This window comes from Phodopus roborovskii, unplaced genomic scaffold (genome assembly GCF_943737965.1).
Source record: "Phodopus roborovskii unplaced genomic scaffold, PHOROB, whole genome shotgun sequence".
NCBI classification, from domain to species: Eukaryota; Metazoa; Chordata; class Mammalia; order Rodentia; family Cricetidae; genus Phodopus; species Phodopus roborovskii.
The window spans coordinates 24,814,337-24,833,415 of NW_026126541.1; the positions used below are offsets into that span (position 1 = coordinate 24,814,337).

Genomic DNA, 19,079 nt, shown 5'->3' on the forward strand with positions numbered 1-19,079 from the left:
TAGCTAGCTTATAGGACTCTAAGTGGCCAGGGAAAGGTATTACCTGTTAGCAATGAGTTTTAAGGAATTTGGGGATTATTTGTCCAAGCAGACCCCAGGACTCTCACTAATGTGTTGGCTGACCATAATGGCCACTGGATGCTAGATTTCAATTAAGGAATTTGCTGAACACAGTGTCCTATTTTGAACTCTTTCTGCTAATTTGAGAAGTCCCTCCTCTCAGCACACCACTTTTGTTTCCTTCTTTATCAGAGGCCTCACCTGGCAGAGCACACATGACTCAGAAACCGGTTCCCCTGGCTGTGATAATGATACAGCTCTGGGATCATTACCTGGTAAGTCAATGCCTTTGCTTCACCAGCCGGTCTCTCTACAAGGAGTGTTGCTGTCACAGGCGGCTGGGAAAGCACTCCCAGGTGTGGAAAGAGAGGGCTCGCCACCACCTTGGACTTCCAGGGACATTTCTTTCTGGGAAGAAATTTAATGTTAATTAAAAAACACTTCCAGAAGATTCACTGCTGCACGTCGAGGGGGAGCAAACCCAGGAAGGACCGGCATGGGAATCCTATATTCTGAGGTATGTCCTATTTTGGAACATAGAGATCCAAAGGAGCTTAAAAAAAATGCCCACATTTTTCACACACAATTTTCTACCCCTGTTATTATGTCTTCTTTTCAATTCTGTTTAATTTTCCTGGTGAGTATTATTAAGTCAGGGAAGTTCCTGTGTGCTAGGATATTTAGTATTTTGTAGTATTTTAAACAAGTAGTTTGAAATACTAAAGTTGTAGCTAGACCTGAGTTGAGCATGATGGGATTTATGTTTTCTGACATCCTAATTTCAGAGGTCATACAAACCTTGAAAAATGGAGTTACAGCTATATTGTGTCTTGGTTAAAACGGGAGGACAAGAGAAACTTGTACCTAACCAGATTTTTAAAAAAGCCCCAAAGTGTCAGGCTTTTCTATGGAAGCCATGAACAGAGTAACACGTTTAAGCTTGTTATGTGAAAGGAAGTTCCCCTCTGGCAATTAATAATACAGGTTATTACTATATAGAAGAGATGACAGGAAGTATAAGCTTTGACATTTTGATTATTTCCTTTTCATAGCTGATAGACATGACATTTTCCCACATTGAAAGTAGCTTACTATAAACAAATACATTTGTAATATTTCAAAGGATGATGTTTGAACAAGAGTATCGAGACACAATGATGTTATTATTATTACTATTACTATTAGTCACAACTTACTCCCTCTCTGACACAATTAAGTTGCTAACTTGCATTCCATTCTCCAAGCTCAGGGGAACCTCTTTGATTTTGACCTTTGAGTATGAAAGGCAGTTGTTTGGCACCTGCTTCAAATGTGCATGGGTGAGCATGAATGTGTGTGAGTGAGCATGAGTGTGTGAGGGTGTGTGTAGGTATGTGTGTTTCTTGACTAATCTTCCCATTCTGGGAATGTCTTGCTCAGTGATCTTGATCTCATGAAGAGGTCATATATATATGAGGAAGACAAAAATATACAGTATATTAAGGTTCCACTCTGGTAAATTATCTAAGGGTCAGCAAGAGAAATTTGTTTAGAGTGAAGTTTCTAGGACAGCCACTCCAGAGTTCTGATTCAGCTCATGAATGATTCAGAAAACTAACTTTGAAGAGGGGAATCCCAGATAACTCTGGTGGGTGTGACTAGCTCACTGTCCTGAAAGACAGAACTCTTGCTCAAGGAGGGTAACTTTCAGACTCTTATTTGCATGGAGATAACCCAAGTCTTGTGCAAATGCAGATTAGGATCATGCATTTGACCCTCTAATTCCATGTATGGTCCCTTAAATCGTACTGGGAGTAGCCTTGCTCATGAGAATAGCTGTGGTTTGTAAGTGTCTAGAGACCAAAGCAGTGTGATTGCCTGTCAGTTTGGTGTTGATTTGTCAAGCAGGTGAGTCAAGGCAAGTACAGGACAGGTCAGGCATGTTTGACTACTTCCAAGAAGAGGTGAGAATACTTTGCAAAGTAACATAAATGTTTAACTCTTCAGCCATCTTAAGAACAAAATGAATCGGAGTTTTCTTTTTATTTACTATCCTGTTTTTTTTTTTTTTTTTTTAAGAAAGATTTATTTAGTTCACTGCCAAGGGAATAAATAGGGCTGGGAAGTAACATATATTAACATGATACTTCCTATGGAATCTAAAGTATGCCCATACACAAATACCATGAAAGGGTCTTGTAGGTAATTATACAAGCTCAAGATTAATGTTAATCACAAAAATGTGTGGCAGATGCTTGAAACAAATACTGCTGTTGCTGTCTTGCAAGAGGAGGCAGCTTTTAGGCTCTTCCCTGTTATTTTTCTTAGTAGTCTGTTTCAGGATTGGCAATCTGAAGCTCTCGAATCATGGAGGAAATCTTAGTCACTGAAGAAATACAGTGTTGTTGTTGTTTTTGGCAACTGCTTTCTCAGCTTGTAGAATCTCTCTTTGATGTCAGGAGAGAAATTTCCATTTGATACCAGGGCTGGGGATATAACTCAGTTGAATGGTTGAATAGTCCTCTGCTAGCAAGAGTTTACAAGCTGTAGTACTCTGTTATTGCTCATTTCCGTTATGGAAGTTGTTTTGCTCACCTTGCAGGGTTCCTCCACATGCCTGTGCATCAACATCTCCTGAAGAATTTTGAGACAGACACAGTGCTTTCATCAGATTCCCAAATATTCTGAACTAATGGGTCAATAGTGGGACCTGAGCCATGTTTTAAAATGCCACAATACTTAACCAGGGTTTATAATCACAGAGTTCAAACACTGATCTAATTCTCAGACATTCTATTAGTTTCTAAACTTCAATCTCTTCTCCTAACTGTCACTTTTCAGGCAGATCAGGTGGTCTTCAGTCAAGAAAGGATTTTTCATCCATGTTCTAGGCACACACCCCTACAGAAGTCTACGTTTAGGAAAACAGCGGTTTAGTTAAGGAGACTCAACCATCTCCATTGTCTGGGAGCTACTTGTGGTTCTTGGCACTTGTGCTGTAGGGAATGCTGAAGGGCTTTCTGTGAAATGGCCTTGAGAGGGAAAAACAGCACAGTCTGAAAGGCAGAAGGATAATGAGCAGGTAACCTGGAAATAGCAGGGATGGCCTAATGAAGATAGGAGTTCTCGAAGAAGGGCAGTGTTCCATTCTACTGGCTCACACAGAGACTCTGGAAATTAAAAATGTATATGTATTGGATACTTCACTGTTATGAGCAGTTTTCCCACCAGCCTGGTCCCACAGCCACATCAGCCCCAAATAACACACAGAGGCACTGCATTAGATACAAAGCTGTTGGCCAGTTACTAGCATTTCTTATTAGCTAGCTCTGTTTTAAATACTAACCCATTTCTAACAATCTAAGTATTTCCACGTGGTCTTATCTTACCGGAGAGAGGGTCTGGACCTCTACTCTCTCAAGTCTGTACTTGACATCTCCCAGAATCCTCCTTGTCTCCTAGTCCATCCTATAGCAGAGAAAATGCCTGCTTCCTCTTGTGGCTCACCATGTTGCTAAGACTGCCAGACTGCCTTATATATCCCAAGGAATGTGAAGACCTGAAAACAGGCAAGAATATAGAATATTCAAGAACAGTTGGGATGTTGTAAACATGAAGAGGAGTAGTGGATGAGTTTAAGAGAAAACCCAGCTTAGGTTTCAGTAATTCTATATGCTACCTTGAAACTGTGTAGCATGGCTGTAGGTAGTACCATCTGCAGATTGCAGACTAGGCCATGTGAGCCAGCATATAACACAAGCATACTGTTAGCAAATATTTCTCGTCCTCCTATTAGTGTATCTCTTCTCTTTTTTTGTGTCTTCAATAACTTGTGGCTTTGGTCAGGCATCATCATATTCTTATGTAACAGCTGTTTCAGCTCCTTCTGGGCTCACTATTGCCAGAGGTGTGTGTGTGTGTGTGTGTGTGTGTGTGTGTGTGTGTGTGTGTGTGTGTATGTTGTGTGTGTGTGATCACTTTCTTGAACTCTTTTGCTTATGGCCCTTTCTCTACCTTTGTGTCATTTTTGTCTCAAATACTCCAAACTACGCCAAATCTACTTCCAAACTCTTAAAACACGATTTCATATTTCTTTCTGTTCTCTGAACAGTGACCTTAAAACCTACATCTCCCTTTTCTTTTTTTGGCCTCTGTCTTGACACCCAGTCTGTCACAGTATGGCTATTCAAATTTTCTTTCTTGGACAAAGTTCATTGGTAACATCTCTTATCATATCTCTCTCTCTCTCTGTGTGTGTGTGTGTGTGTGTGTGTGTATGTGTGTGTATGTGTGTGTGTGTGTGTGTGTGTGTGTGTGTGTGTGTGTTAAATGGTGCATGTACACAGGAAGGCCAGAGAACAGCTTTGGGTATTGTTCCTCAGGAGTTGTTTACTCACTATCTTTAGAATCACAGTCTTTTACTGGCCAGGGGCTGTCTGTTTATGTTTGGCTGGATGGCTAGAGACACGCAGATATCTGCTGCCTCACCTCCCCAGGACTGGTATGACAAATGTGTACCATCAAACTTATCTTTCTTTGAAATGGATTGTGAAGATGGGGTTGACGTCTTCATGCTTGCAGGCATCTGAGCACATCTTTCCATTCCATCATCAAAAAGCATTTTTTTAAAATTATTTTTGAGTCAGGGTTTCTCTGAGTAATAGCCCTAGCTGTCCTGGAACTCACTTTGGAGACCAGGCTGGCCTCAAACTCACAGAGATCCTCCTGCCTCTGCCTCCTGAGAGCTGAGATTAGCACCACACCAGGTTCAGAAACCATTTTAATAGAAAACTGAAACAAAACAAACAAAAAGCCCTTATGGCTATCACATTGAAATGAATGTGTAGATCTCCAAAAAGAATGACAGTTTTGGACACTCAGTTAAGCACTTGTACCAAAGTCAAGAGGATTAACAACTGTCACAGGAAATGCTTTTAGTTCTTTGTGAACACATGGGGAACTTTGCAGGACACTAACTGAAGGGACAGGCTGTCACTGGGTGGGAAATGAGACCTAAGCTTGCATGGGGCCCCAGGGACATGCCACCATAATTCAACCAGTTTTTCAGAGATTTGTTCATTCCCAAATGAGAATATATTAAAACAAACAAAAAAAACAAAACAAAACAAACAAACAAACAAACAAAAAAAAAAACACCCCACAGATTTGCCATTCTTCCTTCTAGACCACGTGTCTAACTTTTCTCTCAATCCCTCTGCTGGTTTCTTTCTTTCAAGTCCACACTTCTCCATATTGCCACTTTATGTGTGAGGTGGTAAACCAGCACTTGCCCAGCTGACAGACAGGTTTCCCAGCTTTTGTTCTGGGCTCCTTCACTCCATCCTTCTTCAACCATAGATTTGCTGAAGAAACTGCCACATAACTCAGCCAGCTGTCCTTTTATGACTGTGATTCCACACTTGATGATTAAAGCCATCCCATGTTTTCATTCAGCCCAAACAGACAACAGACAGTAGTCATTAGAATGCGCCAATTCCCTGCCCCATGTTTCAGTCTCTCTACCCTTGCCTCCACCCTGTCGCCTATGTCACAAACCCATTCATTTAGGCAAACATCAATGTTATATTCCTTTGCCTAGCTATGTTTACCAGTCCATATACTTATGACAAATACTTATTAAAATAATGTGAGGTAACCAAACCAGATTTTTCTGGCAAGATACTTCAGCCATGCTGCAGCTCTGTTTATGAGTTTACCTGTCCTTCTTCCATTGCTTTGGCTTTGGGGCCAGAATTTTCCTTCTGGGTCATCATGCAAATCCATTTGCCCTGTCCTGTTATTTCTGCACTCTCTTTCAGCAATCATATTCTATTTCATAACCACTTCTGCTCATCTTAATTGGATCCTTATGCTTCAATAATTAGAAAAGTATCTAGCACTAATTGAGGGTTTCGGATGAGTCAGCCCCTAACAAAATGCTTCGTCCACAGTCGGGTTTAATTCTTTCTATAGCATTATGCAGAAGGTTAGTGGACCCAGAAAACTCAGCACACATGTTTGAAGTGTTCAGGTGAACTGTCCAAATAACACCTTTGCTAAGTGGGAGAGTGAAGATTAGAACACTGGTTGTTCACAGCCAAAGCACCGTTTTTCACCAAAATGTGCAGGATTCTGGTTGGACCCCATGTGCTACATACTCACTAGTTTTTCTGGTTGTTCTCCCTGCTGCAGTTACTGTGACTTTTTCTCCCTGATTCTAGTTGTTCAAAAACAGTTCCTGCCTTGTCATGTGAAACTGATGATTGCATGATGAGTATCACACTTAAATCTTTCCTTTTTCATAATTTGCTGTTAGGTTGTGTCTCTTTTAGATTTCTACTACAGGATATTTTTTGTTTGTTTGTTTGTTTGTTTTTAACAGGTCTTTTTGTCTAGCTAGGTTGAGCTCAAATTTATTACGGAATCGAGTCTAGTTTGAACTCTTGCTCTTCCTGCTTCTGTATCCCGAGTCCTGGGATTACAGGCAGATAGATGCTTTCATACCCAGCATTTCTTTTTTACCTCAGATACTGATAATTCTAGGTCAGTTTTTAGAAAGCATTTGAATATATAGCCAAACACTTTAGCAGGTCAGTGGTATAAGAAGGCTGATCAAAATCCTGATGGTGCAAACTATAGATTACTGTTGGCAGCAAGTTCTGCAGTCAGAGAAATACTTGAGATGAAAGTATTTAGAGGCAGAATGGATGACAGTTACGCTCCATAATTTGGCTCATGGCTCTATCACTTATGAGCTATGTGACTTGGGATACAGAGACAATCTCTTCTACTTCCACAAGTGTGTAGTTAATATAAAGAATAATACTTACCTTATAGGGTAATTTTGAGGACTTTGGGAATAGCTGAGGCACTCCATAAATCTCTGTTCATGTTATAAATCACTCATTGATTTATTTACTCATGAAGTATAGGTTCAGTGCCCATGAGGTGTCGCACACTGTACTCGGTGCTGGAATGCAATGAGAAAATGTAGACAACGATAATTGCTCTCATGTTGCTAGTGGACTAGTTGGAGAAAGATGACTGACAGTAACACTGGTGGTCTGTTTTAGGTGATGTGACAATTACAGACAATAATTTATAATGTATTGGATCACCATTAGATAAAGAAAGAAGTGTAAGATTGAGGGTCAGTACTTGGTGAGGGTCCCATTGTAATTGGTTAGGGTTACATTGCTTCATGGCTGAAAGGCAAAGGGAGGGTGGTAAGAGAACAAACCAGAATCAGATTTAACCTTTTAAAATATAAGGAATCCACTGCCCAAAATAAGCAATGCATTCATGAAGTAATAGTACTAGTCCATGATAATCGTGTCCTTGAGATTCAAAAACCTGGTATTTGTGTCCACCACTCAGCATCACTATACTAGGTGTCTTAGGGTTTGTATTGCTGTGCAGAGACACCATGACCACAGCAACTCTTATAGAGGAAAAATTTATTGTTTACAGTTTCAGAGGTTCAGTCCATTATCATCATGGTGGGAAGCATGGTGGCATGCAGACAGATGTGGTGCTGGAGAAATAACGGAAAGTTCTGCCTCTTGCAGGCAACAGGAAGTTGTCTGTGGCACTCAGTGGTATCCTGAGCATAGGAACCCTTAAAGCTCACCCCCACAGACGCACTTCCTCCAACAAGGCCATACCCACTCCAACAAAGCCACACCTCCTAATAGTGCCAGTCCCTATGAGATTATGGGGGCCCATTACATTCAAACTACCACAATGGGATCATATTTCTAATACAGAAACTGTGAAGGATACATTCAAACCATAGCAAAGAGGTTTTATTTACTTGGACCAAAGGGATGGGTACCGGTAGTTAGAAAGACGGGATATGTGAGAATCAAGAAGCAGCTGTATCTACTTAAGGGCAGCATCCTGATCCAATTGGTCATGGAAGGTCTTCAGCAGGGATGTGATGAGCAGAAGAATGGGTAGGTGAAACAAAGAGAGATAACACAGTCACAGGTAGAGAGCAATGAGGATCTGAACCCTGGTATGGGCCCTGAAGAGTTGGTGCTGGGCATACAGAGAAATTTAGTTTTAGAGGTAATTTTCCAGGTGTGACTACTCTGATCTAAAGTGCCTCTGGGTTCCATGAGCCTCAGTAATCCAGAACAGCTTTTCTTTCTTCCCAAAAGGATACCTCCCTCTTCTTGTTTACTTTCTACTTTATCAGAACTTTTCTTTATTTTAATTATTTTCTTACCTGCCATAACATGCACTGCACATTTAAGAAGTACAATGGAAAAAAATTGACTATTGAGCAATAAATAGTGACAAAGTCAGGGCGTCGACTCCATCTCTATACATTTGTCATTTTCTTATGTTGGGAACCTCTGAACCCCTCTTTAGCAAGTACTAACAGGCCACTTCCCTAGTGAAATGCTCTCCACTGCCTGTGGGCTTTTCTGACTCCAAGGTGCCTCCTACTGGAAACAGTGAGAAACAGCGGGGCATGGCTTCAGTTCAAGTGTTTTCTATTAGAAGTTATTGTTGCTTATCCCCACCGTGTAAAAGCCTTTGGTTAGGCAAGAAACAAGCAAAGTCAGCCACAAGCTATAGAGATCAGAATTTAATCCCACCGCTTGGGAGATAGAAGTAGACATATCTCTGTTAATTCAAGGCCACACTGACCTACATAAATATGTATCCAGCAACAGCTCACATAAAGATAATCTCAGTATTTGGGATCACACAACTTTAATCCCAGGACTCAGGAGAGGTGTTTATGACAGGAACAGGGTCTCAAAGCTGGCATTCATTCTCCAATCACATTGAGGATAGGAAGACAGTAAATTCTCAGGATTCACCAGCCACACTGAGGAGAGGTTACAATCTGAGGCTTCATGAGAGCTGGTGGAGACAGGATCAGCCATTTCAGCCTGGGCTGGCTGCTTTGCTTTTCTGATCTTCAGCTTGAAGCTTGAACCCAATACCAATTCTGGGTTCTTTTAATTTTTGTGTTACAAGGAAGAGGAATTTTGATCTTGGAAGTAGGAGCCAGCCAGGCCATGGATAGTTGAAATGGACTAGGTGTGGTGTAATGGGGAGTTGTGGAAACTGTAGAGAACTGGAAACAACAGCTACTAATCACTAGTTAGCTGGTGTCCTCTTTGGAATATGGTTCAGTATTATGAAATCTATAACAATTTAAAGAGAAGTAAGAAGGTAAACTGTTGTAAAGTGATTTAAAAATTTGACAAGAGAATATATCTTCAAAGTTACCTGCTCCCAGTCTCTTCAGAGAAGACCCAGTTCTCCAGAGCACAGAGCCAATAGAATGCATCCATAATTTTTAAGGGACTTTTCATTAGATTAGCTTACACAATCAGATGCTGAAAAATCCCACTATGGCAATTGATAGGTTTCAGAGCCTGGGAGGCCAGAGCCAACTAAGCTCAAGGAATTTGATGCCAGCTAACAAAAGCAAAAAGGAAGATTCAAGGATATAGTCCCAGATGAGATCAGGGTCTAGATGTCTCCTGGAGAGACACTGTGTTCATCTGCTTTTAAAGGCAGAAGTCTGGAGTTCATCATTTATTCTTTTTTATATTTGCTTATTTTTGAGTATGCGTGAGCATGCCTATGCTACACTGCAGGTGTAGAGGGCAGAGGACAGCTTGCAGAAGTTGGCTTTCTAATTCTTCCTTGTGGGTTCCTAGGTTAGAACCCAGATCATCAGGCTTGGTGGCACGTGCCTCTACACACTGCAGAGAAAGTCATGTGGAGTTTTTATCACCCACTGTTGCCCTCAACTCTTTCCTTCTCCAATGCATTCTATTTGAGCCAGATTTTGCTATTTTTTTCTGGAAATTTCTCAATTTTCAGTCATGATATAAAAACTTTCTTAGTGAATGAGATTCTTAGTATCTCACCCATCTATGTACTCATTCATTCACTTCTATTCTGCCTGTTCCACGCGGCAAGCAATTTTGGGAAAGGTAAACAGATCTTCATGGACATATCCTAGACTTAGAGTAGTGGTTGTTGTTTTTGTTGTTGTTGTTCTTGGTGGCTCATGCTTGCATTTCAGAAAGTGTTCTGTTCTTCTTCACTCAGCCCATCTGCCAGGCAGCCTACCAGAATGACTTGGGGCAGGTGTGGCGGTGGGTAAAAGAAGACAATCATTACGTGGATGTTCAAGATGGCTTCAATGGAGACACTCCCCTCATCTGTGCCTGCAGGCGAGGACACATGAGAATTGTCTCCTTCCTTTTAAGAAGAAATGCTGATGTCAACCTCAAAAACTTGGTGAGTTTGCTGTGTGATGATAGTCTACTAGAAATGGTATAGTATCTGTTTTATAATTTCTGTAGCCATACCTCAGAAAAATTCATGGGAATATTCTGGAATGTGTCTTTAGCCAAACATTTTACCCTCATAGATATATTTACAACCTGTATAAAGCAAAAACAAAGAAACAAACAAAAAACAAACGTGTGACTATAATGAGCAGGGTAGTTTCTCATATTATCTGATATTTGCCAAAAGAAGAACAAATTCAAATAAGTTGAAACAAATAAGTAAGAAAGCCAAAGCAAGCAAACGGAACCAAGGGAGGCGGTGGTGGGGCTGTGATGGAAGGGGCTGTAAACTGTGAAGAGTCTCCTCAAGTGCTGGAATTGGTGAGTGTCCCTTTTTCTTCTTGTAGCTTCTAGACTGAAAGCATAAGTAGAGCATTTCAGGTATCAGGGATGTTTTGTGTTGATGTTGTGCCTCTGAAGAAGAGGATGGTGCACTCTGTTGCTCCCTCCAACCTGCTTTGTCTTCTTGCTCTCTTCAGTATTGTAGAAATAATGGGGGACAGAAGACACTGCCTGCCATTATTTAGGTTTTTACCTGTTGTTTTTTTAAATATTTTTTTTTTTGTCACTGACACATGTTCATGTACTGGTGCTGGGTTACATGAGAGAATTTTCACTCAGGTCTGTTGTGTTCTTCTTCACCCTCCCTGTCTTCTCCTTTCTCTTCTTTGTTCCCCAAGACAGCTTTGCTTCTATTTTCATCTTAAATATTTGTACATGACTGTATGTATCTTTATAAAGTCTACAACCCACCAATGAAAGCAAATGGGATGTTTCTCCATAAGTGACTGACTATCTCCAGTTGCACCCATTTTTCTGTAAATGGTTGACTTCATTTTTCCTTCATAACTAAAAATTTCCATTATGCCTGTGTATCACATTTGTCTCATCTATTCTTCTGGTGATGGGCATTTCATTTAGCCTTATAAACAACTGTGATGATTTGGAGGTGATACCCAGGAGTGGTGTAGCTAGACCATGTGGTAGATGTGTTTCTTTTTGTGTGTATGTTTTGAGGTACCACTATACTGATTTCCCACAATGGCTCCTCTAGGTATATTCCCACACTTGTATTAGGGTTCCTTTTTGTTTACATTATTGCTAGGGACTGCAATATCCCTGTTTTGACAGGGATAGATAGAATATTAATAGAATTTTGATTTACATTTCTCTTATGGCTAGTGACACTCATATTTTCTTTTTGTTTCTTAAACATTTATAAATCACTTTTTGAAAATAGTCTGTCTTTTCATTTGCCTCTTTACTGAGTGGTTTGGTTTCTTGTTATTCTGTGTTTTTAGTTCTTTGTGAATTCTAGGTATCAATATTCTGTCAGTTGCAGAGTTGTAAACACACACATACACACAGACAGACTTATTTTGTAGGCTGCATCTTCATTTAATGCATTATTTCCCCTATGATGCAGAGTGTTTTTATTCCCGGAGGTCCCTCCCACTTCTCAGGTGTCATTAGCTCTTGCACAACCATAATCTTATTCAGTTAGTCCTCATCTATATATCTACATCTTGAAGTATTTCCCCTACTTTACCTCTGCGGTTTCAGAGTATTATGATATGAATGTTTTTGCATTAATGTGTTTGCCCTCTGATGTAGCTTTATTCTTCTACAAATTGACATTCAATTTTACCAGAACCATTTGTTGAAGAGGCTGTTCTTCCCTGGTTCTGAAGCTTCCAAGACAGCTTCCTTTATCACAGCCTCTAAGTGTCTGTGTGCCTTCACACCGCCTCTACCTCACCAACTTCTTTGTCTCCAGCAAGTTTCATAGTAATATCCTTAGGTCCAACAAGCACATTATAGGCTCTTCTGAAGACCAAGACATTACAACAGGAAGCACCTGAATCTGAGTACTGGAAGATGGTGGATGACATTTAAGAATGGTCCAGTAGAATCTCTAGGGAGTGAACGAGGGAATGCTGGATAACATTGTCAAAATAGGTGGTAGAGGCCCAAACTCTCATTTCCATAGAAAAGTAAAATAGAAATTTTACAAGCAGAATGGGAGGAAGTTCGGAATCCATCCCAGGGAGATTAGATTGGTACAGTAGGGGAATTCTTGCCTATCAGTGAAAGATAATAAAACACTATGGATCAGAGCCATAGTGCCAGACAGAGTTCAGAATCTATGTTACACTTTCAGTTATAGACATAAAAAAAAAAATACAGGAGAAGATGGAGGAAAGAGACAAAAGTTGGATGCATAAGCAATAGAGGAAGGTAGGGTACTGGGAAAACCATCTCAGGTACATGGCCAGCAGAACCTCTAGCCTTCTAGGAAGACAGAGCATCAAAATGGTTCAGTATTCAGCAGTGTAGACTTAGAGCCAGAGACTGCAGAGGAATAGCTGTGGGAGTTCTAAGGGGTTCTAAGAGCATATCAGACCATAGGAAGGACCCCCTGGAATGGAACAAGCACTCACAAGTGAAGGCTCTTCCACTGATGGCACTGGCTCCCTCAAAGGTTACATTTAGGGGTATGATTGGATCCAGGAGTCCAACAAAAAATACTAAGACTTCAGGGTGAGTCAACAAAGAGGCAAGTGTCCACATTTAGAACCCACACCAATGACCAAGGGCAATCTATACCCATGTGTCTTTTCATACGGACTTCATTCCTATATCTATATTTATAATCTATCATCTCAAAAACCAAAACAAGCATGAGGATCCATTCTATGATGGTTTGTATGCATACCCATCTCTATTGTTTATTTTTGGTGTTTCCTTCATAGTGTACAAATTCAACATTCTGGTGAATGAAGCCCTGAGTTATTAATCAAATGTGTATCATAAAATGAGGTACTTAGACTGAAAATGCATATGCAGTATATGTTTTTTTTTGTTTGTTTTTGTTGTTTATTTTTCAAGACAGGGTTTCCCTGTGTAGTTTTGGAGCCTGTCCTGGAACTAACTCTTGTGGACCAGGCTGGTTTCAAACTCACAGAGATCCGCCTGCCTCTGCCTCCCAAGGGCTGGGATTAAAATCATCAATGCCAAGCTCAGTATATGGTTTTGAATATTCACAATAGTCTTACATTTAAAATTCTGTATATGTTTATTTAAGAGACCTGATGGTATATGGCATAATGTCAATGATTAACTTGAAATGGGTACCTTAGAAATGAAAAAAAGAAAGCATGACCTAAATCTTTTGGTATATAAGCTAAAGAATCCTTTTCTTAATTATAGAAGGAGAGAACCTGCTTGCACTATGCTGTGAAGAAGAGGTTTACCTTCTTTGATTATCTACTCATTATCCTTTTAATGCCTGTCTTGCTTATCGGGTATTTCCTCATGGTGAGTACTGTTGCTCAGGCAAAGGACAGATGTGTAGGAGAGCCCTGGAGTGATTCGTCAGTTTTCCCTTGGCAGTGTGATGTAAAGAAATGGCAGCAAAACAAGCCCTTGGTTTGTGCAGGTGTTTCTTGACTTCCAGTGGGGTCCTGTCTCAATGAACCTCCCATGAATGAAAATGTTGTAGGTAGAAATGCATTTGCTTTACACAGCCTGTCAAGTGCCGTGTTTTAGCATCACAGTACATTCTAGAATAAATATAGGGTGTTGACCAGCTGGTCACACTGGGAGCTGTAACTCACCTCCATCACCCAGCAGCACAAGAGTCTCAGAATCACTGGCTGAGGTTTTTGTTTTACATCATCTCTCCCCAAGTTTCTGAATTTTAAGGATGCACTCTGATGGTGAGTTGGAGGAAAAAAATCCTAAGTTCTCTGCCTTTGGAAGCTGACAAACACAGAAGGTATTTTTGGAGGTTCTGACCTAGTCTCTCACCTTGAGGAGCCAAATCACACTGGCATTGGTCTTTGGCAGGATAATTTTCTTGAATAAATAAGTAGGTAGATAGTGTAGGAATCATATTAAGTAGAAGACCAAAGTTGGTTATTTTGTTTGTTTTCTGTTTTCCTCAGATATGGAGACTAATCTATACCGATTCTTTCTCATTTTTCCTATCTGGGTCCCATTGTGATCAGTCAGACTATTGAGAGATGACTAAAACAGAGAATCACTTACCCAAGTTATATAAATGACGATGCTACCTCCTTTATGTAGCCAGCAGACAATAGACATTAGTTATTCTTATTAATACAAGTTCCAGTAAAATTCTGCCAGTTAAAAATGCCATTTTCTACTTAGGTACTTAAAGGATACAGAACTTAAGAAACTTGTTGAGGATTCTTTAGTTCACTTCTGAACACATCATTTGAACACACATCTTTGAAGGCATTTTGAAAAGATTGCATGTGTCTTTATCTTACATTATTTGAACATTTATAATTTCTGGACACAAAGAATCTGATAATTCACTTACATTTTAGAGGTTTTGAAGAAATGCATTCCAAGATGATGACTAAGGCTTGTTCTGCATTCACTGTCACACAGCTCTGCTTTCAAGCATGGCTCAGAAGCTGGGGTTCTAGGTAGACACTGAAGTCAGTAGCCCAGCTATAACTGCATACCTACACTATTAGTGGGAACTGGGATGCTAAGTTTATGCTATATAAGGAAGAGGTAGCATGGGGAAAGGACTAGAAATGATTAAATCACTTCAGAGAAGGGTCAGGGCAGAAAGAATTTAGAAGGTGACACAGGAGGACAGCATGGTGAGACGACACCCAAGTGGAGTTCCAGAGGTTGAGTGGGGAAAACGCCAGACCTTGCTTATGTGAGCATGGAGGTCTTTGTCTCCTCAGGCAAGCAGCTTGGAGGAGGTTCCTATTGTGGTGTGCTCAGAATCTTACCAGGCTACAGAGAGACAGAAAGCACATTTCTGAGGAGCTTCACCTTGTGCCATTCACTACTGTCCATCAATCACTATATGATCATCTAGGACCCCCTTATGTGCAGGCCAGATGTTAGGGGAAAAAGCAAGTGCAGTCTTTGCCTTCATCAGTGACAGCATGATGGGAAGTTGGGTGCTGTCAAATGGCACGGATTTGTGGGAAATTACCACGAAGCTGGGGACACAGAGGATACGGGTATTACAAAAGTCTAGAAGAAAAGGATTTCACTTGGCCAGATAGGTCAGGGAAAGCCACAGAAAAGGGACATGGATTGGGAGTATCACAAACACATTTGCTAATCAAAGAAAGCTTCTAGTTGAAGAAATGTCCCATGACATGATTCTCTGTCAGGGAGAGCACTTGTTTGGAAATGAAGGCTTAACAAAACCCATTGTAACTTGACCAGAGGAGCCAGGAAGTGAAGCATGCAAAAAGGCTAAGCCATATGCTCTAGGGCCACTCAAGAGTTTAGATACATAGGGATCGATGAGACTTTTGAGCCAATAAGGAAAAGCCAGGAACTAGATCTCATTCTCTTAAGATGTGGTAGAAATGGGGTTAGGTCTTTGAATATGCTGATGTTCCTGAAGCACAGCTTGAGTACTGTGGTTTAACAGGGATGTGTGTGTGTGTGCTAAGAAGTAGGAGCATAGGATTAACATGCAGCAATTGACTGGAGCAGTCCCAAACAAGATGTACAAAATGTTTGTGTAACATTTTCTTATACTTGTTGTTTGTAACAGGTATCAAAGACAAAGCAGAATGAGAATCTTGTACGCATGCTTCTTGATGCTGGTGTCGAAGTTAATGCTACTGACTGTGTATGTTTGCATTTTGAAATAATCCTCATATGATATACCTAGTTAGAATACTTGCTGTTGACAAAGTTTCATGCTTTATTTTTCTAGATGTGTACATAGAGGTTTTTTTTTCTTTGTCATCAGGTAACTTTGAAGTTATTGATATTCTCCTGCTAAACACATGAGCATACAATATTTGTTGATTATAGGAAAATTTTAAAACAATTTGCATTTGACTATAGTGACACATTAAGGAAAATGATGCTAAAATACTATCCTTAGTAGTTTGGCAGCTGGAGTTAGATAGAATGCCTATTTGTACATTTAATCTTGTCACTTTTTAGTTAAGCTGGCTTGGGACACTATAAACATATCTGGCTCAATTTTCTCATCTATAAAATGGAGATTAAAACAAATTGTGCTGGAGCCTTAATTCAGAACATCATACATGCTAGGTAAATATTCTACCACTGAGCTATACCTATCTTTCTTAAATTTGTTTGTTTGTTATGAGGCATCCTTTTGTTAAATTATTCAGGCTGGCCTTGATGGTGTGACCCTTCAGCTTTAGCCCCATGAGTGTCTGGTATCATGCTCCTGTTCAACATGCCTAGTTGTAAATCAGAAATTAGTACTGGCCTCATCGGGCAGGTTCCTGCAAAGTCCTCAGAAGAGATTAGAATGTAGTCAGAGTTTATTGCATGTTAATAGCTGCTGCAGCCATGATCCCAATCACTAGAAGACAGGTCTCTTTCATAAATGGAAGGGAGAAAAGGTCAAAGTTCAGAGAAAAACCCCAGTGTTGATAGGATCCACAATACCCGAAACGCCATCAGCTTCCTCCTTCCCATAAGGCAGTAGAGGGTTTCGTTTTCACCTTTACTCCAAATTTTCTTCTTCTGCTGATGCTCAGGGTCAGTTGAAATTTTATTATCCTGTTATCCAATTTTCTCTTATTTGTGAGGTAAGATTTTAGATTTCCAATATTTTAGCAAGGAGGGCAAGTTGAAATTTGTTTTAAAAAGAATTGAACTCCTATTTGTGGTGTCTAACTTATTCTCTCTGAGTATTACCATTGTTCTGTGATGTCCACCTCATTCTTGTTTCTAGTAATTATTTGCATGATTTCTTATTATATTTTATTTGTACTTAAATGAAGATGAGTTTAATATCATTTTATAAGCTGCTCATCTGAGTTTAGAGCAGATATTGAGAAAGGGAAAGTTCAATGTCTTATTAGATTTTCATATGCATAGTGAGGAAGATAGCACAAGAAATATAGCTGTCCATAAGTGGCTAGCAGATTGGCTTTGGTTAGTTGTCCACTACGAACCATGAACAGTTGCTCTAGCACGGAATGCTGAGGCCTGCCGACAGCCCGGCTGATGAACTACAAGGTTGGTCCTCTGTGTTTCAGTATGGCTACACTGCTTTGCACTATGCATGCCAGATGAAAAATCAGACGCTCATTCCCCTGCTTCTGAAAGCCCGTGCAGACCCCATGATCAGGAACAAGGTAAGGGCCTAGCAACTGTGCTCCTCCCCGAGGCAACCTTTTCTTGTCTGGACCACTTGTACAAGTGAGTTCACTTTCTCTCCTGTGAATCACCATCAATTAATTACTCCTCTCAAGGAAGGAAAGATTGCCCTAGTTCTACTTTTGAAATAAAAAAAAATCAATACTTTTCACATTTGGGATTAAGTGCAGCATGTTTTATATGCTTGGCAAGTGCTGTACAGTTGGGCCACATCTCCAAAGTCCTTTTGCTTTGTAAATTTTGAGACAGGTTCTCATTCAGCTGCTCAGGTGGGGCACTGAATGCCTTCCAGCCTGTTACTTTATTATAATATGTATGTATTTGAGCAGGAGGCTGTCTGAAGCCTCCACTAAGTCTGAGAGTCAACACGCTGGTCCTCATCGACACCTGTTTTTCCTGCAAGTAAATGATTTGTTTTTCCTGCAGCAAGGTGAGAGTTCCCTGGATATCGCACAGAGACTAAAATTTTCCCAGATTGTATCAATGCTAAGGAAAGCCTCATAGTCATGGGACTTCTCATGTGGAGACAGAGAGAGACACAGCTGAAGGACTGGATGTTGTCCCTGTCTTGGACGATTTCTCTGTGGGCACTCAAGCTGGATGCATCGGCCTTGTGACAAGCCCTGGATTTAATAAAGACTCTTATTCAGTGGAGGTCACCATGGCCACAATCCCTCTGAAGGACCTGTTACACTAGCTGGAATCTCTGTTACTGTCAAAGCTGATTTTTAAAACATTCTAATTCAGTGTCTTCTAAAAACAAGTCAGAGCTACCTGAGGTCACATTCTCTTCCCTGTTGTGTCATCCTTCAGAAAGTTTTGCCTTGCATCCTGTCCAGGGAGACAAATGGCTCTTCACAGGCCCCTTGACGTACTAAGCCAAACAACCAGAATGTGTGCATTTGAATGACATGGCACATATGTGTGGGGAGTTAGAGATTCCTGCGTAAATATTCCTTTGATTGAAAATCTTCAATAAAAACATCTATGTGTTGTCAGTTATGAGTTTGTCTAAACTAGAAATTGGCACACATTCCACAGCAGAACTGTTTTTTTGTTATTGTTTCCCAGGAGCTGGCTGACCTATATCCCAGCATACATTTCACTATCAGTTTATAAATAAGTGTCTTTTCAGTTTATAAATTACATAAGTATAAAAAATGTCTGTACCGAGTTCTTATGGGGCTGAACATGTAGCTCTGTGGCAGAGCATGTGTTTGCTATGTGTAAAACACTGGGTTTAATCCCCAACACCAGAAATAAAGAATCTTCCTGTGAACACATAGCTGCTATTTATTTATCTATTTTCCTTTTTGTGGCATTGGGAATTCACACCAAGTATGTCATTTATCACAGAGCTATACTCTTAGCCCCAATTTTGTTTAGTTTTCACAAAATTTAAAATAGTATAACTGACTTGTTTAATGGTCTTCATAGAAACAGAGAAGTATTTGGGTTATATTTCTAAGTGAGAGGTTGTGAATAGAAAACTGTCACTGAATGGAAATAAAACTACCTCATAAGTGACTTTTGAAAATCAAGATGATCCAGGCA

At 40.2% G+C, this 19,079-nt stretch overlaps 1 protein-coding gene across 1 annotated transcript; it reads left to right on the forward strand.

Moving 5' to 3' along the window:
• Positions 1-437: 437 nt before the first annotated feature.
• Ankrd22 (ankyrin repeat domain 22) lies at positions 438-18,531 on the forward strand. The gene is made up of 6 exons (XM_051199870.1): positions 438-577; positions 10,123-10,314; positions 13,578-13,685; positions 15,931-16,008; positions 17,405-17,503; positions 17,952-18,531. The coding sequence occupies exons 1-6, from the start codon at positions 557-559 to the stop codon at positions 18,027-18,029; spliced, it is 576 nt and encodes a 191-aa protein (XP_051055827.1). The 5' UTR covers positions 438-556; the 3' UTR covers positions 18,030-18,531.
• The last annotated feature ends 548 nt before the right edge of the window (positions 18,532-19,079 follow it).